This window comes from Colobus angolensis, unplaced genomic scaffold, assembly GCF_000951035.1.
Source record: "Colobus angolensis palliatus isolate OR3802 unplaced genomic scaffold, Cang.pa_1.0 Scaffold44, whole genome shotgun sequence".
Lineage (NCBI taxonomy): Eukaryota > Metazoa > Chordata > Mammalia > Primates > Cercopithecidae > Colobus > Colobus angolensis.
Genome location: NW_012117821.1, coordinates 4,779,403 through 4,801,988, shown reverse-complemented (window position 1 = coordinate 4,801,988; position 22,586 = coordinate 4,779,403). Strand labels below are relative to the sequence as shown.

At 40.9% G+C, this 22,586-nt stretch overlaps 1 protein-coding gene across 1 annotated transcript in view; it reads left to right on the top strand.

Annotated features, from left to right (window-relative positions):
- The window catches only part of SORCS3 (sortilin-related VPS10 domain containing receptor 3), a 617,501-nt gene that overhangs the window by 369,861 nt on the left and 225,054 nt on the right, over positions 1-22,586 (top strand). The window contains exon 5 of the mRNA XM_011957327.1: positions 22,225-22,298. Coding sequence (XP_011812717.1) covers positions 22,225-22,298 — 74 coding nt within the window. The remainder of the gene's footprint in view (positions 1-22,224; positions 22,299-22,586) is intronic.

Sequence of the window (22,586 nt, the reverse complement as noted above, 5' to 3'; positions counted from 1 at the left end):
TCTCCTTTCTCCAAAACATTATCACAGACAAGTATTAAAAACTGTATTTGGCCCATGGATCACAGTATTGAGAATTCTGTACCAATTAATCAATAAACAAATAAGGTACCTGATTCTCACCATCACCTCCATTTACCTTATGCTGTGTTGTTACTGTGCCATTGTTTATGAATGACTTCCTGCCATTCGTGGAGGGATACCACATCATATGTCACCCAGTCAGAAAGATTTCTCTTCCTTGTCGGAGTTCCCATGATACTCATCATCTATATCCTTGGTCACAGTACATAATGTCTAACTTTGTAGCGGTTACTGCAAGTATCACCCTCTTCTTGGAGATCATATACTGCAATGTTCAGAATGTGTGTGTCTTAGACATCCCCATGCCCAAATGCATTGCACAAAGCCTAGCCATTGCTAGATTCTCAGATGGCACCCATTGACTGGCACTCGAGCCATCAGCATTTATGTACACTTTCTTCGTTTGTTTTGTGTGCTGCTATGACAGAATACTTGAGGTTGGGTATTTCATTATAAACAAATTTATTGTCTCGTGGTTCTAGTTGCTGGAAAGTCCAAGACTGAGGGGCCAGCATTGGGAGAGGGCCTTCTTGTGGTGTCATCCCATGGTAGAAGGGCAAAGAGAGGGTAAGAGGGGGCAAGAAATCAAACTCTTAACCTCAAGCCCTTTTATGATCTATATTAATCTATTCATGAGAGTGGAACCCTTATGAACCCAAAACTTCTCTTTAGGCCCCACCTCCCAACAATATTGCACTGGGGATTGAGTTTCCAACACATGTTTTCTGGGGGACACATTCAAACCATAGCATAAACTAAAATGTTATTAACCAGTTGATGGAATGTATATCTTTTCTTTGCTGTTTTAGAATTCAAGCACTCTTTTCCTCTACCTGAACTCTGGCACATTCCAATTTTAATAATGAATAATTTGAATAACTAGTAATTGTAATAATGTTCCCTGAGATGGGATAATTTTGGGTGACTCATCTGACCCATTTATAAATACACACTGCCTAAAATAAAATCCATCTCTGTGGTTTTACCCTTACAAGTAACAGGAAGCCGGAAGCTTTCGTCTGTTTTCTTATGGTGTCCATTCTGCTTTAGAGCTTGCAGTTCAGAGAGGAGAAATTTGAGAGAGAAATTTCATGATTTTAAAAGCCATTACTTCTGGCCCTGTGCTTACAAGCTTCCAGTTCTAGCAACCAACCAAACAAAAAGCAGTTCTTCCATGGAAAGACCCAAAGGAAACTTAAAATGCTTATTGCTAAGTGAAAGAAGTGGATCTGAAACTGCTACATAATGTATGATTCCAACTATGACATTTTGGAGAAGGTGAACCTGTGGAAACAGTAACAAGATCAATAGCTGCCAGGGATTGTGGGGAAAGAGGGATAAATAGGCAGAGTACAGAAGATTTTTGGGGCAGTGAAACTATTCCACATCATAGTACAGTGGTGGCTACATGTCATCCCTTTATCAAAACCTGTATGAATGCACAAGACAAAAAGTAAACCTAATGCAAACTATAGACTTTTGTTAGCAATGTATCAATATTGGCCCATCAATTTTACAAATGTGTGGGGTGACAGGGCATATGGGAGCTATCTGTTTACTTTCCATTCATTTTTCTTTTCTTTTTGTTTTTTTTTCTTTCCGAGAAGGAGTTTCGTTCTTGTTGCCCAGGCTGGAGTGCAATGGGACAATCTCGGCTCATTGCAACCTCTGCCTCCCAGGTTCAAGCGATTCTCCTGCCTCAGCTTCCTGTGTAGCTGGGATTACAGGCGCTTGCCACTACGTCCAGCTAATTTTTTGTATTTTTTCTTTCTTTCTTTTTTTTTTTTAGTATAGACAAGGTTTCACTATGATGGCCAGGCTGGTCTCGAACTCCTGACCTCAGGTACTTTCCACTCGTTTTTCTATAAGCCTAAAATGTCTCCAAAAATATTAATTTTTAAAAAAGCAATTCTCAATTTAAGTCATTAAGACAATAAAAATGTATCCCAATTGTCAAGAGATGACTTCTTAGAAATTTTATCCAGAATGTCACTGTGGGAAACACTGGGAGTATGGGGAAAGGACACTGTTATTGTGACCGTGGGCACCTTGATTTGGAAGTAGACCCAGTAAGCCCAAAATGAGTGACATCCTCTGAGCACCTTTTCCAAACATGGAGTTTTAAAACAGGACTTTCTAAGGTGCCATGATGATCACTAAGGCTGTGATATAATAAAAAGGACTTGAGAAGAAATAGGATTAAAAAAGAATAAGAATGGGAGGTCTGCAGAGGGTAGTTCAGGGGTGGCCTGGTTTTAATATGCTCCCCCCTCTACCAGCTAATGACCCACATTAAGGTACCTTTCCCACTGCCAGCCTCTTCCCAGGCTCACCTTCTGATAGGAGAATGTGGCTGTATGCCACTAGTGTAAGCTGTTCCCACAAACTCTCCTATTTGGTGAGATGGCACAATTTTGGAGCTCTCACCATTCTCAAATCAACAGAACTGAGTGAAACCAAAGCCCACACATATATGGGTCTATTTATCTTCATTTCAGTTACTGGCTTCATTTTTTATTACTGTGTGTAAACAAGATCTGGAAATAGAAGCACATATGCAGATTTATTTTTTAATCCCCCAATTCCTGTCTGCTGGCTGCTGCTCCTAAAATTGCTTGGCCCATGACAATGAGTGCCTCTAAGCTCCCAGCCAGAAGAAAGAGAGCAGAGAGTTCCCAGTGGTTGGAGGGTGGAGAACTGTAGGGGGAGCCTCCTTTCTGAATTAGGAAAACATCTCCTGGTCTTCCCATCTTTGTTGCTGATGGATTGAGTGATTGTTCTTGGCAGAGCAGTGTTTTTTTTAGTTAGTTAGTTTGTTTGTTTCTTTTTTTGCTTGGGGCTGTCGCAGTGAGCTGTTTGAGTTGCAGGCTGTGTACCGTGCCATCTTGGCAGTTCTGTATTTTCAGCATTTTAGTCAATGCAAAAAGTAAGAGAAACTGTAATTGAGGCTGCCTTTCTATAAATCATGCCATAGAGAGTGAGCACATCCAAATGATGGGTCCAACAGAAACTTGTGTTCTTCGCCTGGGGACAATGGTGGGGAGTGTTGGAAAATCAGTCCAAGGCATCTCTGGTTGCTGAGCAATGCAGTGAGAAAGAAATGGAAAATAAATTCTACGTTTCCTGGCAAATTATGAACTCTGAATGGGGATAGGGTAGTGGGGAGACAAATAGTATGAAATTATCAAACCATAAAATCCAGTTGGAAACAGGAGGGCAAACTCATATGCGGCGTAGTTCCAATTCACTCATGCAGGCAAGGAGATGGGAAGGCACTGGCCCAAAGAGAAGCCAGCCTCTCCTTTCCCAGCCTAATTATGTTTATCTTTGTAATTTGACTTTGTCATGGAAACACTGTCAGTGTTCAGTGTTCTTTGTGCAATAATGTTCGTGTCAAATAAGACAGCAAAGTGATGGGAGGAGGCATCTGCAGCAGTGTGTGCTTCACACTGTATAGTTTGTGATATTCAATAACACAAAAGTAAACTGTGGGTGAGAATAAATTCCGTGGACTTCACTGTGATTTTGTGGGTGACCTTACTGGTTTTCCTCAAAAGGTGGCACACTCTTTTTTTTGTTGTTGTTCTCATGTCCATTAAAATAGCTAGGAGTGCATTTGACTTTTGTCTCTCACTGTTCTTTGAGGTGTCATGTTGACAACATTAGAGAGGTGTGGGGTCACTGTGCAGTCAGACAAGGATGTAGGCCCATCTGCCAGGGTTATTTGCTGTAGAAAAGGACTCCAGCATTGATTTCATGGGAACCCACAGCCCTGAAATAGGAAGAGAATGGGGCAGGGGAAATGGAGAAGAGGAGATCAGATCTTTGCCTAACCCGTGTCTTTACTGTTACACGTTTGAAAGCATATGAGTTTTGCATTTTTGTTTGCCAAGGGAAGCTTCAACAGCCCCAGTCCCCAGTCCCCACTCATTACCCCACAAACAGCCACTGGATTGGAGTTTGCACTTCAGGCATCATCCAAAATGGACAGCAAAGCAAGCCTTATTATTTTATACATATAAATGTATGCGTTTGCACCAACTGCCTGCTTAGGAATTAAAGGTGTTTTCTGGGTTTGAAGCTTTCAGACAGAATGTGTAACAAAACAGGCCTGTGTGCCTGGTAAGTAACATTTCTTAGCTATTGTAAGGTCAGGAACCTCTGCTTTGTAAGTGCAGCGATTTTACAGATTTTATACTTTCTTTGTTTATTTCCCTCTTGAATTTCTATAGTGAGTTCTTTTTGAAAATGCTGGCCTCTAGCTGCTGTACCAAGGGAACTAAGGGAAAGGATTGTGTCTCATTTTTCAGTTTCATCTCTGCCAGTGCTGGGACCAGAGAGAAAGGTAGAAACAAACTCAGAGGAAAAAGTACCCTTCCTTCAACAGAGATATTCCTCAAGAGAACTGTTTTGCCCTTGCTCAAACCTTGGAGGAATTTGTGTTTTGTTTGTGGAGGTAATTCCCTTGCATAAGGGCTTTTAGCTCTGTTGGCGTCTCTCCCTGAGAGTGGCCCTTGGTTACACTTTAAAAGCAACAAGAGCATCTGGAGGCAAGATCAATTGGTAGAATGAATGAATATGAGGAGGAGAGCCAGGTCCTGATAGCTGTGGGCTGTCCTTTGAGCAACAAGGCATTTATATGGTACTACATTTACGGTGGCTATGGGCCTGCCTGGTTAGGTTTCTCATAACCCTTTCTTCCCAAGGAGATTCTAGAAGCAATTTAATCATCAGCTGAACCACCTGAGCTGAAAATTTTTGACTGTGTGTTTGAGGCCAGCAAAATTATACTTTCTCATGTCTTTCTTCAGAGAAATTGGAGTTTCTATACACTAGGACTTTTGAATCTCACTCCAGTGCTCTTTCTGTGCAGTCTCAAGCATTGCCTGGCATTTTCTAGCTTCGGAACTTGTATTGAGAGTTTTTTCTTTTAATAGTCACCTGTTTGGTTGTCTGTTTCCCCAAATAGACTTCAGGTCCCTCCAGGGTGGTTGTATTTTGTTTCTGCCTTATCCCCAGCCCTTAGCAGAGCACACACAGTGGACGATTTATAAGTATTGGATGAATATCCAATGCCTGTACTGTTTTATAATTATGTCTTCTTAAACACACACACAGACACACACACACCCCTGAAGAACAAGTTAATGCATGCAAATCTTGACACCCTCACAACTCATTACTTTCCCAAATTTAAGTTACAGTAAGTGACACCCCTTTCTGTGGGCTCAAAATCTGGAAGTCATCTTTGACTCTTTCTCTCAAACCCAACTTCAGTACAGCAGCATATTGTCACTTCTGCCTTCAAAAAATATCCCAGATGTGATCAGTTCTCCTATTCTCCTCCACTACTTAGTGAATGGGGCCCACAATCTCAGAGCTATCTTTGACTCCTCTTTTTCCCTCAGACCTCACAGCCATTCTGCTACACATCTTATTGGTGTTACCTCCAGAATATTTTGCAAATCCCTCCACATCCCTACCTCCACGCCTAACACACTATTCCAAGCCACTAGCCCTCTCCCTGGACAACCACAGTCTTCTCTAGACTCAGTGCTCCTCTCTGTGGGTTCCCCACTTTCTGCTCCACAGAGTTGCCCGTGATCTTTACAGGTCACTAAATCAGATTGTGGCAGTCTTCTCTTTAAATGCATCAGTAGACTTCCCTGATGCATGAAAGGAAGCAAAATAGAATCACCATTCAACCAGCAATCCCATTATTAGGTATGTACCAAAGGAAAATAAGTTGTTCTACCAAAAGGACACATGCACTTGTATGTTCATGACAGCACAATTCACAATAGCACAGACATGGAATCAACCTAGATGCCCATCAACTGCGGACTGGTACATATACACCATGGAATACGACACAGCTGTTAAAAAGAAGGTAATAATGTCCTTTGCAGCAACATGGAATGAAGCTGGAGACCATTATCCTAAGTGAATTAAGGCAGAAACACAAAACCAAATACCACGTGTTCTCACTTATAAATGGGAGCTAAACATTGGGTACACATGGACACAAAGATGGGAACAATATATACTGGGGACTATAAGAGGTGGGAGGGGGAAAAAGGGGACCAAGGGGTGAAAAACTACCTATTGGGTACTGTGCTCACTGCTTGGGTTATGGCTTCAATTGTACCCCAAACCTCAGCATCACACAGTGTGCCCTTTTAAATCTGCATATGTACCTCCTGAATCTAAAATAAAAGTTGAAATTAAGCAAACAGAAACCCCAAGACCCTATCCAGGTAAAACCTGCCTTTGACGTGATCTTGTCCTGGCTTTCTCTCTAACCTAACCTCTGGTACTTCCCTCCTACTCTGTCTGCTCCAGCCACACTGGCCCGTACTGTTCCTCAAGGCGCTGTGGAAGCACCTACTTCTGGGTCTGTATCCTTCCCATCCTTCCATCCTAGGTGACTTCTTCAGATGTCCACGTCACCTGCCCTTTCATTTCCTTCAGGTTTCAGCTCAAATGGTAGCACCTCAAGGTCTCCTCTAGCTTTTTTAAAAACGATGCCACTGGATCGTGTGAAAATTAGCTTAATTTAATTCTTCCACATTGTATTCATGGATCATAATATCACTCTGTACCCCATAAACTTATGCAAGTACAAACTGTCAATGTACAATAAAAAAAAGTACCACTGACATGCTCTATCCACTTTCTCTGCTTTAATTTTCTTCGTAGCAGCTACTGCTGCGTGACATTATGTAATAATGAGTGGATCCTCATTATTTGCAATTCCCTATTTCCGACTTTGCCTACCTGCTGCAGTTTATTTGTAAGCCTAAAAACCTGTAACTCACCATGTTTTCATGGTCATTCACAGAGATGCAGAGAGTGGCAAAAAACGTGAGCCACATGACGGGCACATACTCAGCTGAGGTTCAACAGGCAACACTCTGCCTTCTGGTTCCAGCTCTGATGCTGTCCACAAGTGTCCTTTCTATGGTCTATTTTGTGACACATATTTTGCACTTTTGTGCTTTGTTTGGTAATCTCCCTGTTTAAAATGTCCCAGGACATGTGTTGAAGGGCTTCCTAGTGTTCCTGAGCACAAGGAGACTGTGATGTCCCTTATGGAGAAACACATGTGGTAGAGCAGCCTCCCTGCTGTTGGCCATGAGTTCAACATTAATGAATCACTATATATATTTAAAAAGTTATATTTAAACAGAAAACACCTAAAACAATGTTGCATATTGATTGATTTTATAAAAATGTTGTGACCAGAGATTCATAGATACTTAACCTTGTATTTCCCCTAGGAACAATAGTCAGTATTCACTAAATCAGCTTTTGCAGTGGCTTTATAGATCATAACTACCACAAACAATGAGACTCAATTGTGTGTGTGTGTTTGCTTACTTATGTATATGTAAGTACGTTTTCTTATTGCCCATTTCTCTCATTACCATGTAAAGTCCATGGAGTCAGGGGTCGGTACCCTGTGTTTTCCCAGATTCTTATTCTCTGCTGTTTTCTCAGCACCTAGAACCATGCCTGGCTCATGGAAGATGCTCACTCAATTACTGAATGATTAAATGGTTGAACAAATGAATGAAATATAGTCAAGAATGTCTCAGGGAAAGAAACTCTGACAAAATAACAGTTTCCTAGGACATTATTAGGCATCATGCCGATCTCCAGTCTTGCCATGTCCTTGCAAAGTATTAATAGCAGCTTCTCCACCCCCTCCCCTTGAAGTGGCCCACCCAAGATCACAGGACAGTCTGGCTCAGGCACTCCATATATCCACCTAGTGAATCTTGGTGGGTGTGGTGTTTGAACACATGGGCCGTGAAATCGAACAGCCTAGTTTGAATCCGACTTCCACACTTAGTCTGTGTATTTGGACTTAATCCTCTCCAAAGCTTTATTTTTTTGTACCATAAAATGAGGATAATCAAACATCCTCCACGGGGTGGTTGTGGGGATTAACTGGGATGATGCAACCACTTAACCTAGCAACTGACACATAAGAAGTATTTCTTAGACATTAGTTCTTACTGTTTTTATGTGCTTTGGGCTCCTGGTGTTAGAGGTCAAAGAGATGCAAAACCAAGCCAGGAGGCACCCAGGATAAAGTTCCACTGTCAGCAGCCCTTAACAAGTTCTCAAGATTGGTACCTAAGAGCAGGGGTCAGCAAACTTTTTCTGTAAAGGACTGCATAAGTGAATATTTTAGGCTTTATTGGCCATCAGATCTCTGTCACAACAACCCAACTCTAATGAAGGTGTGGCTATGTTCCAATCAAACTATCTTTACAAAAACAGGTGGGTCATAGTTGGCCAACCTCTGCTTTGGATCAAGGCTACTCAACCCTGCCTCTGCATTCGAATCACCTGGGGAACTTTAAAACTACCTCTGACCAGGTGTTCTATTCCCAGAGATTCTGATTTAATTTTGGGGGGTGGGACCCAGGTATCAATATAATTTACAACTCCCAGGTAACTCTAATGCAGAGTTGAGAACCACTGATTTGGATCATTAAAGCCATGGGTAGATGAGTCTCAAAGCCGATGCTGTCTTCCTGCCCCCACCCTAGTTTCTTTCTCACCCCATTTTAAAATCCAAGGACAAGCATGGTTGGAGAGCTTTGGGTAGGAATTGGCCGGTCTCAGTAAATCTTCTTTGCTTAATGCACAGACCATATCCCTTTTGTATCTAGAGGGAAACCTAATTATCTGTCTAATAAATGAATTGTACTTTCAGGGAATACAGTCCAGCTGTTACTCCGCATTTTAGCTGTGCTTTCGGCTGTCTAATTGTCTTCCAGCATTGGCAGTTGGAATGGTTTTGAGTGGAAACAGTCTTCCAATCTCCTTTGTCAAAGCCATGACTTCTCTGATGGAGCTGGGAGTGAGCTCCCAGGAGTCAAAAGATCTCTGTCTTAAGGCCAAGGTACTCTTCTTTAATGAGTCCTAGAAGAAGCTTATGATACTCCCTTCTTTAAGAAGCTTCAAATACTCAGCTAATTGTCATCCCCCATTTGATATAGGGGTAGAGGTTAGCTGAAGACAGGGGGATGAACTTAGTCATAAATGTGCAAGCTTCCTCAAGAATTGCCTGAACAGAGTTTCCCCCTTCTTCCCCATTTGCATTAAAATCATCTGGGAGCTTGTTAAAATGCAGACATCTGGACTTTATTCCTGACCCACTGAATTGGATTTTCTGGAGGGGATACTGGAATGTACATTTTTAAAAAGGTATCTGGATAACTTTGAAATTTGAAAGCTGCTGTTCTGGAGGGAGCCCTTCACCCTACTTACATAAGACTGAGATTGAGGAATTTGAAGTCTTCTTTAAAACAGCCCGGTTAGTTCATTGCTGAAGCTAGGAGTTGGATCTGACTCTGTTATCAGCTAGTTAATGCTATGTAACCAACTCCCCCAAACCTTAATGATTTTAAAACAGTAAACATTCATTATTGCTCACACATATATGGGTGATGTTTCTGGTCTCAGCTAGATTCACTTCTGTACTTATTGTTAACTGTGGTTGAGTAGACAGTTCTGCTGATCTTGGCTGGGCTCTCTTTTACATTTGGGTAGGTTGGCTTCATGCTGGTCTGAGATGGTCTCAGCTGGGATGTCTGGATTCTCTTCCATATGGTATCTTACCTCCAGCAGGCTAGCAGGGCTGTGCTCACCTAATGGTCACAACGTTTTGAGAGATTGGAAGTGTCCAAGGCTCCTGCGCAAAACTGGGAAACTGTCATTTACATTGAATTCTGATGCCAAAACAAGGAACAAGGACAATCTAGACTTAGGGGGTGAGGAAAGAAATCCTAGCTCTCCAAAGAAGATGCTGAAGATCGTTTTTTTTTTTTTTTGTGAGGTGGAGCTTTGCTCCTGTTGCCCAGGCTGGAGTGCAATGGTGCGATCTTGGCTCACTGCAACCTCTGCCTCCTGGGTTAAAGTGATTCTCCTGCCTCAGCCTCCCAAGTAGCTGGGATTACAGGCATGCGCCACCATGCCCAGCTAATTTTTGTATTTCTAGTAGAGATGAGGTTTCACCATGTTGGTCAGGCTGGTCTTGAACTCCTGACCTCAGGTGATCTGCCCACTTCAGCCTCCCAAAGTGTTGGGATTACAGTTGTGAGCCACTGCACCCGGCCTGAGGATCCTTTTTACAAAGGTCTTAGATACAGGGAGGCTGAATGAATCTACCAAAGACTGTTATGCAGAGTCCTGGGCCTTTTCTACAACATTCAAGTACCTTTAAAACATGTATGTTTGGCCATGTACAGTGACTCATGCCTGTAATCCGAGCACTTTGGGAGGCCGAGGTGGGCAGATCACCTGAGGTCAGGAGTTTGAGACCAGCCTGGTCAACATGGTAAACCCGCATCTCTACTAAAAGCACATAAAAAAATTAGCTGGGGATGGTAGCGGGTGCCTGTAATCCCAGCTACTCTGGAGGCTGAGATATATAATCAAAATATATATATCTAAAGGAACCTAAGAATTCATTGTTTTAAACCCTAGCTGATACTTTAATTTCCTGATAATTTTCCCTTAATCAAAGTGTTCATCCATCTTCTGCTGAAACACATCACATTACTCCCTGGAGAACTTGCTGCTGTGTGAGGCAGTTCCTTCCAGCCTCAGGGAATTCTTACCAAGAGGATATTATTTCTTACACCAAGCCACCATTTGCTTCTGCCTAGATTTCACCTGTTGTTTCTGCTTCTGCCCTCCAATGCTACATGGAAGAATGTCTCATGGTCCTCCCAACCTTTGCCTACACCTGAGAACAGTTATAAACGTCTTTCCTCATTGTTCAGTCTTCTCTACCAACTAATCCAAGTTTCTACGGATTTTCCCTGGCATATGGTTTTGAATGTTTCTCAGGGCCTGGTGCAGTGGCTCACACCTGTAATCCCAGCACTTTGGGAGGCCGAGGTGGGCAGATCACTTGAGGTCAGGAGTTCAAGACCAGCCTGACCAACATGGAGAAACCCCATCTCTACTAAAAATACAAAATTAGCCGGGTGTGGTGGCAGGCTCCTGTAATCCCAACTACTCGAGAGGCTGAGGCAGGAGAATCTTTTGAAACTGGAAGGCAGAGGTTGCAGTGAGCCAAGAGTGCGCCACTGCCCTCCAGCCTGGGCAACAAGAGCAAACCTCTATCTCAAAAAAAAAAAAAAAAAAAGAAAGAAAGAAAAAGAAAATGTTTCTCAGTGGCAGCCAAGGATTTTGGGATGAGCATTGGTTTTAGAATCAGATATCCTGAAATTTACTTTGAGATTTTGAGCAAGTTCCTAATACCCTTGGAACCTCAGTGTCCTCCTTCAGGAAGTGTGAGCAGAAATCACCATCAGTATGTATTTTGTGCCAGTTAACCACCGCAACATATATAGAAATGCCTGTCAGGGAAAACACTCCATATATGTGAGTCTCTTTCCTTTTTTACTCCTCTGAAAGAATAGCCTTTGAAGTACAAGATTTTTTCCTATAATATTTCAAATTTAAATGAACTGTTAGATTTTCTGAGCTGCTACTAATACTAAAATTATGAGGATATTTAAATGTCCCCCTGGAATTATGTTTCAAACGGCATTTCATGTGGTAGGAATAGCAAGGTTTTCATTTCTTCACGTTGAAGGTAGCTATTATTATTTTGATACTTAAAAATAGTAATTTAAATTAAATAAATGACCTAAAACTAAGAGATTTAAGTTCTTCTCACCTCTTTTAGATTTAGGCCTTTGGGAAGGAACTGAACCTGGAAAATAATTAAGCACAAATTGAACACAGTGAGGAGGCCAGGACAGCAGGCAGTAAAGTGGATGTTAACAATAGGATGTGATGTGAAACTAAAACCCGTAGAGAAAGAGAAAACACAAGTAGAGGGTGGGGCAGGAATGTGGATCTGTCAGCTTATAGAGGAATATCAGTGTTTTGTTCAAAGGGTATGGCTTAATATGAGACATTTCTGAATTGCAACATGTAAAATGAATAGAATCTGATTGCAGAGGAAAATGGTTGAGGGAATTGGACTGTGGAGACAAAAGAACGGACTTCAGTAAATACTGTGTAAATTGTAAGGTTGTCTTATGTGACTATTAGCTCAGAAAATACTCTTCAGTATAAAGAGGATAAAATGAATTGTGGAAATGATTTGTAAATAAAGGTGGTACATAAATTCAAGGTACACTGTCATTCATGTACAGTATACTCAAATGAGACATTATTCCTGTGAGGTTATGTTAATTTGATTTTCTTTCAATAGCAAGTAGGTAACATAAAAGATACTATGGTATAGTAAAAAGAGCACTGAGTGAAGTCAGGGCCCCTGTGTTCGAATTCCAACTCTACAGCTGACTAGCTGTGTGACCGTAGGCAAGTCTCTTAGGTTCTCTGAGTTTTAGAGTCTCCATGTGTGAAAAGAACTGTCTAGATTATCTCCAAGGCCATGCTTATGGTTCTCTGATCCTATGTTATTAAACAGCCCAGTGGCAGTTTCTGTGGGGAGATTAAGATTTCAGATGGGATTCCTCTCATCTAGAAACTTCTAACCTACTTGAAGAGACCGCCTGGAGTTTTGATGCATAAGTGAATGAATGAGTTGGTTGATGTTTGGATGAGTTACATAGAAACAATTAGAGAGCTGTAAGAGAAGCCTGTTATTAGAAGCTAGTTGCACACTGACATTAAATATGAAAAAAGAGAGATGGTGTTTATAGGATACTGTTTCTTCCTCACCGACTTCCTATGAGTTTTATAATTTTTTGAAGTAGTTCATAATTTTTGGTATCATACTCTTACCTGTTTTGGCCAAGGATGGCTTCATGGAAAACAGAGAATTAGAACGAATTTTGGGAGAAGGATAGAATTTATACAAATTTGGAAAAGGAAGGAGGATTTTTTTCAGGTGGAAAGAACAGACCCAAAGATCTGAAAAGGGATACTCATGTGTTCATTTGGCAAATATTCATTGAACATCTGCTCTCCCCATACCTGGCACAGTGTTAAGCACTTGGGGTTATTAAAGTAGGAATTTCCATTATCTAGAAAGGAAGATATACATTGATTATGAAATTGTACAAGTATATATTCATGCTTTGATGAATGTTGTGGAATAAGAGAGTGGAGAGCCATGACAGCAGATGACACTGGACCTGGTGCTGTCTGGGCTGGGAAGTGACCAAAGAGGACTTCCTTTAGGAAGTGTTATTTCCAATGATGCCTGACGTGTGAGTAGGAGTTCAGTACACAAATGGAAATAGGAAGAAGTCCAAGTGGAAGAAGAGTGTTCTAGATAGAGGGAGTAGCATGCGCAAAAACTCTGAGACTAGAGAGTTCATGGCATGTTGGAGAAACTAAATGGGAACCAATGTGGCTGGAACTTGGAAAATAAGTCAGGGAGGGGAAAATCCTGAAGGAAAAGGCAGGTGGGAGATGAGCATGGTGTCACCCATTTGACAGAGGGTAAACATCAGTTTCAATATAAGCCAGTTTCTGCATGCTTGACTGGAGGAAATCTTTCTGTTTCATGGGGTATATGGGGCAAGCCTCATCTATGATCTCAAATGGATCTTGAAGGTCATAAGCACGGCTTCCAGAGAGGAGGACACTGACTTGGGAAACAGAAGATTTAATCATCCAAAGATACAAGTGTCCTATGAAATTGGAGGCAAAGTCAGAAGGATAAGCCTGAAGAATCATACAAAGCTGTGGCAAAAATAAGACTGCCATGTTACTTGACAGAGTCTGCTAGAATTGCTTTCTTGCAAGTTTGACACTGCCCAAGACTCCATGTTTCTTTCCCTCCCCCTTGTTCATATAATTAACGAGACTTAAATGGAAACCCTGCCCATACAGTATCTCTTCATATTCAAGTCTAGGATTCTAATTGCCATAGGCACTAAGGAATGACCACAGTCCCCTCTTGTAGGCACCCCACACAAAACACACTTGAGACAATTAAATGAGTCAACCCAAGCATTAGCACCTACTCCCTATCATGAGGATATCACTGCTTCCTAATCATATGTCAGCGATCTTGTTGTCACTGGCTCCATCCTCCTCAAACTGGGGCTCAAAAACACACCCTTGGTGACAGCGGTAAAAAGGGAGTATGATAGACACAGTGTTTTTCTGGAGGGTCTGCTTTAATTGAAGATTTATGAAGAAATGTATTCTGAGCATAGGTACAGTATAGAACAGATTATAAAATATCCATGGAATTTTAAGATGAGAATTATTAGAGAGCTAAACATATTTGCCCATGTGTTTAAGATCAAGTCTCCAGATTCCCTGGGGGAGGCTGTATTCATTTGGCTTTTGGAGATACTTTGATGGAAAACTTTGGGAAGCTGTGAGTCTTAAACTGTCTTTTTAAATTTTGTTTTGTTTTGATATTGTTAATAAAATACCCTGCCCTTCTCACCAAGTTTTTTTGTTTGTTTGTTTGTTTTTTGAGATGGAGTCCGGCTCTGTCGCCCAGGCTGGAGTGCAGTGGTGTGATCTTGGCTCACTGCAAACTCTGCCTCCCGGGTTCAAGTGATTCTCCTGCCTCAGCCTCCTGAGTAACTGGGACTACAGGTGCCTGCCACCAGGCCTGGCTAATTTTTGTATTTTTAGTAGAGACGGGGTTTCTCCACGTTGACCAGGCTGATCTCGAACTCCTGACCTTGTGATCCACCCACCTCGGTCTCCCAAAGTGCTGGGATTACCGGTATGAGCTACCGCACCCGGCCATCAAGTTCTTATAGTAATTTTTGTGAATTTGCTTGAAAAGTACTTTTTCATTTTTGGTGCTATGATATTGCCTTTTTCAGGCTTCAAGGGGAGATGTGTTGAAATTTGAAAACCAAGTGTGCATCTACCTACATTGTTCTGCTTTTATAGCCTTCGCTCTCACAGCTCATTTTAAAGTCCTCATTTTGTACTTAACATCCACATTCTTGTGGAGTTGTCTCTTTCCCTTCTGCTTGAATCCTTTACATGACCTCGTTTGGATCCTTTTCCACTTCTGCTCTGTTTCTCTTTAAGATGTGGCAGTTAGACCAATACACACTGATTCAGGGCCAAGTGAATGGTACTTTTGTAGGAAGATGAGATAATGTTTCTATTAGGTTTCCAAACTCTTTCCTAATGACCAGAATTTTTCACCTTTCTTAGCCACAATTTTTGGGGAAGGACATATCCTTCACGCCAGCTCTGGGTCCTCCATCAGGACTCAGCTCATGGACCTGTGCCCAAACCAGCAGAACTGAGCACTCCTTCCTTTGAGTCTCAGTGCTCTTTTACCTCCGCTGGCACGGGCCTCACTGTGCTGCACTTACCTGTTGATGTGTGTGTCTTCTCATCTAAGTTTTGAGTTTCTGGAGATCAGGGAACCTTGTGCTATTCACCTTTGTATCATCACACTTTGGCACTGAGCCTTGCACATGCTGGGTGCTTAATTAATATGAAACCGGCTGGGAGCAGTGGCTCATACCTGTAAACCCAGCACTTTGGGAAGCTAAGGCTGGCGGATCACCTGAGGTCAGGTGGCAGCTGGAGATAGAAGCTCTTGTCTGTGGACCCAGAGCTTAGAAATGTTCCCACCAGTTATCAGGATCCGTTGGAGACTTTCTGAGGAAGGAACTGAAGATGCAGGTTGGAAAGGACTCCCTGCTGCTGTGAGACTCTGGTTTCTTTCCTGTCTATTACAAATGCCACCACAAACTAAAGGATTCTCCCTGCAGCTCCATATAGCCCAGCCAAGCTTTCCTACTCTACACTTGTGCCTCCAGGGAAAGAGAGGCAGAGACCTCATTTCTAAGAGAACCAGCCTCATTTTATTTGAAAGACAAAAGACCATCGCGAGCACAATACAGCGGAATGCTACCTGAACTCCACAAGTTTTGAGTAAAGAGTCAGCACAGTTATACGTTAAGTTTAACTTTCCTGTGAGGAGAGTTTATTTCAGCCCATCCTTTCACCTCTACCTAGGAGATATGCTGGCTACCTAGGAGATATGCTGGCTTAAGAGAAACTCACTTGAACACCGAAAGATTCCATAAAGTCACATTTTGTTGCCTCTTCTAAGTCTGGTCACCCTCATGTGATCATTATAAATTCACATTTCTTAGAAAGTATCCTAAGTCTGGTCACCCTCATGTGATCATTATAAATTCACATTTCTTAGAAAGTATCCTGGGAGTGGAGGCATGTTGAAAATGCACAGGACAAAGAAATGTAGGCAAATGAGGGTTTAACTTCCAGCCACAGATGTGAAAATCTGGCCTTACAACTAAATGCCTAGGTGGTGACAGGGAAGCCACAGAGAAATGTAGCATCTCTGTCATTGCTGTCTCTCTCCAGACTGCCTAGTCCTGGCAGGGGGTGTGAGAGGCCCATGTTAGTTTCCTAGAGCTGCTGTAACAAAGCCCCATGAACTCGGTGACTTCAAGCAACAGAAATATATTGTCTCACAATTCTGGAGGCTGGAATTCCAAAATCAAGATGTTGGCAGGTGGGGGCTATGCTCCCTCTGAAACATGTAGGGGAAACCTTCCTTGCTTTTTCTAGCTTCTGGTGGTTGCTGGTTTAGAAAACATGTCTGAAGCCATCCTTGGCTTGTAGATACGTCACTCTAATCCTCCATCTTCTCATGGCGTTCTCCTTGTGTGTCTTTACATAGGATTCCCTGCCTGCCTGTCTGCTTATGAGCCTACATTTCTCCTTATGAGGACACCAGTCATATTGGATTAGGGCCTACCCTAACACCCTCATTTTAACTTGATTACATCTGCAAAGAAGTTATTTCCAAGTAAGGTCACATTCTGAGATGCTGGGGGCTGGGACTTTAGTATATCTTTCTTGAGGGACACAAATTCACCCCATAACAATGCTTATGATTCTCCTATGTTCTCATATTATTCTTTGAACTTGGACTTTCCAGGCACAGTCTTTTGTTCTTCCTGTGGAATATTCTATTGATTAAATTGCCTCTTTAGTTCTTCAGCTATCAGATGCTTTTCTCTGGCAGGCCGATGTAATTAGGGAACTCATAACGGAATCAATAAGGAAAAGAGTATGTTCTTTCATATTTTCCAGCTGTTCCAGTGATTCATTTAGTCCTCGTTCTGTGTTTGTTACTGCTGAATTTGTGCTTGTTAAGAGATATGTGGCCATGACATATAGTGGAAAGAAGGGAAAGGAGAGGATCTCGATTGGTCTCTGGTAATGTCCAGGAGGGACATCTTTGCTGGGAGAGGGTATGATATGGCCAGATATGAAAGAGAACATGGCCTCATTTGTGTAACTATATAAACAAGGAATGTTTTTAAAGAAGCTTATTGTTTGGAAAACACACGTTATTTTAATGTTGCATGAAATATGTTGGGTTGAAGCCATGCAGGACTGTATAAACATTCTGTGAGCTGATGCATTGCCTGTCTAGGGAAGGATTCAACATTAACCATGATAATTTCTGGGACATTTTCCTATTTTTGGAAAGTTCAGTACTGCTCTGTCTAATTCCAGTTTTCTCATGAAAAAATAGAATTAATTCATGGCCTTTTAAAAGGTAGTTTGAGAGATAAATATAATATACACATTGTAATTAGAAATTTACTGTCACAAAAATATAAATAGAATAAGTTACTATTGAAATATAATACATATTTATTGTTCAAACATCTAAAAATGATGGAAACTTCAAAGATATGTAAATTACCCATAATCTCACAATTCTGAGATGACCACTGCTAATATTTTGGCATATTGCCTTCCAATATGTTTCAAATTTTTGTAATACTTTAACATCAATATTAATAAATACATGTTTTATAACATTTTTAAATTAATAATGTCATGAGCATTTTAATATCCTTAATCTTCTAAAATTTACTGTTAAATGTTGACATATGTATTTTATTTCCATTTTAATGTTAGACCTATAATTTTGTAATTACAAAAGTAATATTTATTTATAATAATTTAAAGAAATCTAGAGGACGAAAAGAAGAACATACTAATTGTCCACAGTCTTGCTGTTGCAGAGATAACTAATATCAATATCAAGGCATACTTTGCATGGCAGTATAATTGCATGCATTTCTGTTTCCACTGATCGTGACATTTTTGACCTTTGCAACCCCAGCTCTTAGCTCAGTTCCTAGAGCATAGTAGTTGTTTGACACACTTTTAGTGAATGACTAAGTGATTAAATAAAGAAGTAGATGTATAAGTGGAGAGGTTTTTGAGATCCAGTTCGTGGTAGAATAAAATATGTTTCAGACTCAGCAACTTACTGCTGATTGAGAGACAAGGCAGCTAACTCAAAGCCCTTAATGAATAGGAGCCTGCTCTTTCTGTTCATCTCAGTCAGCCTCCAGGCAGATAATTCAATTTAATTTTTTTTCCGTCAGTCAAACTGAAGAGCTGAAAAAGCAAAACCAGAGATAGGGGAGGCAGGAGGTGAAACAGGCCTGAATGAGGAGATCAGCAGTGGCTCTCTCGTTCTCTCTGTATTTTTTTTTTTTTTTTTGAGATGGAGTCTTGCTCTGTCGCCCAGGCTGGAGTGCAGTGGCTTGATCTTGGCTCACTGCAGCCTCCACCTCCCAGGTTCAAGCAATTCTCCTGCCTCAGCCTCCTGAGTAGCTGGGACTACAGGCGCCTGCTGCCATGCCCAGCTAATTTTTGTATTTTTGGTAGAGGTGGGGGTTCACCATGTTGGCCAGGATGGTCTTGATTTCCTGACCTTGGGATCTGCCTGTCTCGGCCTTCCAAAGTACTGGGATTACAGGTGTGAGCCACTGTGCCCAGGTTCTCGCTCTCTTTGTGTTAGAAAGAGCGTGAGAGGACAGGAGCCATGCTGCTCTCAAGGGTGACCCAGCAAGAGCTCTGCCACCACCGAGTCATCCATGATAGAACTGATGATTTCCCTGGAGGATGGAGACTCTAACAGTGTCAGTGGGACCCTCATGGCTTTTACCTGGCCTGTTTTAAGAGTTTGCAGCTGAGGAAGACACAGTCATGTTGGGTTTTGTTGAAATAATTTGGTACTCTGCTATGTCTGGAATCAGGGCTGGCAGATTTTGAACTTTGTGTTATAGAAGGTTCCATCTGAAGTCTCTTTTCTATTTAATTGGAAAATATGTCTTAAGTCTAACTGTCTGTCCCTCAGGTACCTGCCATAGGAAGGTCAGTGATCCATTTTTTAAAACGCTACATGAAAAACTTAGTCTTTGCAATAAAATATATGGATATATTCTTCCCAATGGGATGGTCTGGTCTTTAAAAACCTGTTCTTTTTCCCCACTTCTCAATATAAATACACATATAGATAGATATAGAAATATCCACAAATAGATGGGCAGAGGGATAGAAAGAGAGATAGGGAGATGGAAGGACAGACAGACAGTCTCCCCCCACTTTTGGCTAACAACAGTCATCACATCCCTTCTTTTTCTTAAAGGTGCTCGTAGAGCTAACCTCGAACAATAGGCCATATTGGCACCTTTGCTACTGTTGTCTCAAGACCTGGCTCAAAACATGTTTTTCCAGGAGGCCTCATTGTTTAATTTCTACCCTGGTTAATCTTTCCCATCTGTCAACCTCTAGAGCTTTAGCCCTTGCCCCAATTTTCCCTTTGACATGATGTATCTGTAAGTGTATGTGTAGATCAGGGAGAGGCTACTCTGCTTGCTTCCTAAACAATTGAATGGGGTTTTGTGTACTATGTAATTTAGTGGTTGTAGAGCTTTGTAGTGTTTTATTCACCAATTAGTGAATAAAGAAAGTGACTAGAGGGGTGGTGAGATATTTCTTGCATGCATAATTGAACATATATTGTAGTTAGTACTTACTCATGGATTGAGAGCCCAGTTTAGAATGAATACTGTGAGAGTTACTGTAAAGTCAGTGTGGTATACTAGAAACTTGTGATCAGCCAAATCTTGTATATATTTTCTGTATAGTTGATGCAGTCACTTTGTAGCACCAAGCATCAGTACCTTCACTTATAAATTTAGCATATACATAAAAATATATAAATATATATGTGTGTGTGTGTATATATATAATGGGTTCAAGATCTTTTATTTTCAGAGATTGCAACAGTTGGTTAGCAATGCTAGCTAAGCTGATATAATCTGAAGGCCATCCCACCTTTCTCTTTAGGCAGTCAACTAACAGGATCTCTTTCTTGCAAACAGGATCATAGACCAATTGGGATCTGTCTCAATGTGTGTGTGGGAAGAGGTCTTTTCCCCTACACTTTTCCCAACAAGGTTGTTTTATAACCAAATGCAACTCAAACTCATAACACAGCAACTAGTCAGCTTGGTATATCTGACAACATTACAGGCTATTTTGAGGGTAAATATATACACACACACATACACACAAAACTAGATTTATACATATAGCTATATGTACATATATAACTACATATACATATATATCTACATATATAACTATATATACATATATACCTACATATGTACATATATAATTATATGTGTGTGGATATACATATATAAAACTGTCTCTACTAGACAAAAATAGTTTTATGGCTCCATTGTTCAATACATATTTGCTGAATTAAATTGAAATGAGTCAAAACTTTTCTGAGCCCCACAAAACTTTTGAGAGTACCAGAAGTTTTTACAAAGAATTATTTCTGTATGATTTGTAAGATTATCAACTTAGAACTTTCCAGATGGCAAAGTTATCCAAGTGTGGTATGGTGGAAACAACAGCCCTATAGGAGAGCAGATATTGGGGATGTAATCACAGGCATATACTTCATGTTGTCCAATTTCTATAAACTTGAGAGCCACTCTCGCTTCCTCAGTGTTCCCATCCGTAAAAGTTTTTGGGTAAAACATAAGGATGGTGGAATTCTCATGATAAACTTGGATCATGATTCCATGGAAGAAGACTTGAGCCAGGCATCAGAAAACTGAAATCCTAGTTTCTTTGACCAAAACTTACCTTCTCCAAGATTAAGTTTTGTTAATTGTGAAATAGGTTTATGTTCTCACCTGCTAGAGGTGTTTATGTTCTCACATGGCATTGTAAAACCACTGTATACAAAGGTGGCTAAGGCATGATCCCTGCCCCCTTATGACTCAGTCTAGCAGGGAAGAGACATGCCAACCAGCAATGGATTACTATGAACAGCTTCTTAGAGGCAGACAGTAAATACAGTGGTGGCACTGTGGAAGCAGTAATTAACTCTGCCTGGGCAGATTGCCGAATGCTTAAGAGCAGGGATTTAAGTTAGTAATAACTGCCTTACCTTCCTTTCAGGATTGTTGTAAGGCTCAAATATATATGAAAGAACAACGTGGTAGAATTATTATTTTTATCATTATTATTATTATTTCATTGGCAGTTAGAATCAGATATTTTACTTCCAGACATTCAATTGAAAATATGCCCAATACTCCTAGTTAATCACTTATAGGGATGCTGGCCTATCCCTAAGGTGTTATAAAGGGGTCAGACTCTACATTCAAAAAATAAGCAAACATGGAATAATACTAAAAGTGGCCTAGCCTTGCTATCTTGCAAAAACATAGGAGTGTAAATGAGCCTGGTCTTTTTGGTGATATTGAAGAGCTCCATTTCATTTAGATGATCTATAGGAGCAGTAAGAAATGAAAGTAAAAGCACAATATTTTGCGTGTAATATTGGCTCCTATATCAGCTGATGATCATTTTTATATGTATGTCTCATTTTTCCTGGGAGCACAGAATTTGCCTCTCCTTGACTTCATGAGTCTCAGAGTGTCCTATATGTAAGAATTGTATAATAAATAGTTTTTAAATAAGTGTTGCTGAATTGATTTAATTGAAGCCAGAGACTACATGGAATTTGAAGAAAAAAGAAGACACAATTTTATTTACTCCTAATGGAGACAGTGATGGCCGTCAGATGTGGATTTATACTCTGCTCAAAAATATCAGATGATTGGATGTATATTGAGAACCTACTTAATGCTAGAAGATACCATGATAAGGATGGCACAGTCATATTCCTACCTTTTTATCTGGATAAAATAAAGGCCTACTTGGGTGTGTCGGGCACTCTGGTGTTGGGATGGTGCAGGGAAAACATCTGTATTCATGCTCAGCAGTATTCCTTGAGACTTACATTCTCCTCACTTCATTGTTTTGCAGCTCTACAGCTCCATGGATTTTGGAAGACGGTGGCAACTCATGCATGAACGCATCACACCCAACAGGTTTTATTGGTAAGCCCTATCCACACACTCATTACTTCTTAGATAAAGAATTATCAAACAGCATAGCACTCTAGACAGCTCTAGACAGTTGCAGCTCTTGCAGACAAATTTGTTCTAGTCCTTTGCTACACAGAGTGGTTTGTAGAATAGCAGCATCAGCATCACCTGGGGACTTGGTAGAAATACAGACTCTCAGGCCCTATTAAGACTTATGAAACTGGGATTTACATTTAACATGATCCTTTGCTGATTCATGTGCACATGAAAGTTTGAGAGGCACTGGGCTTAGAGAGCTCT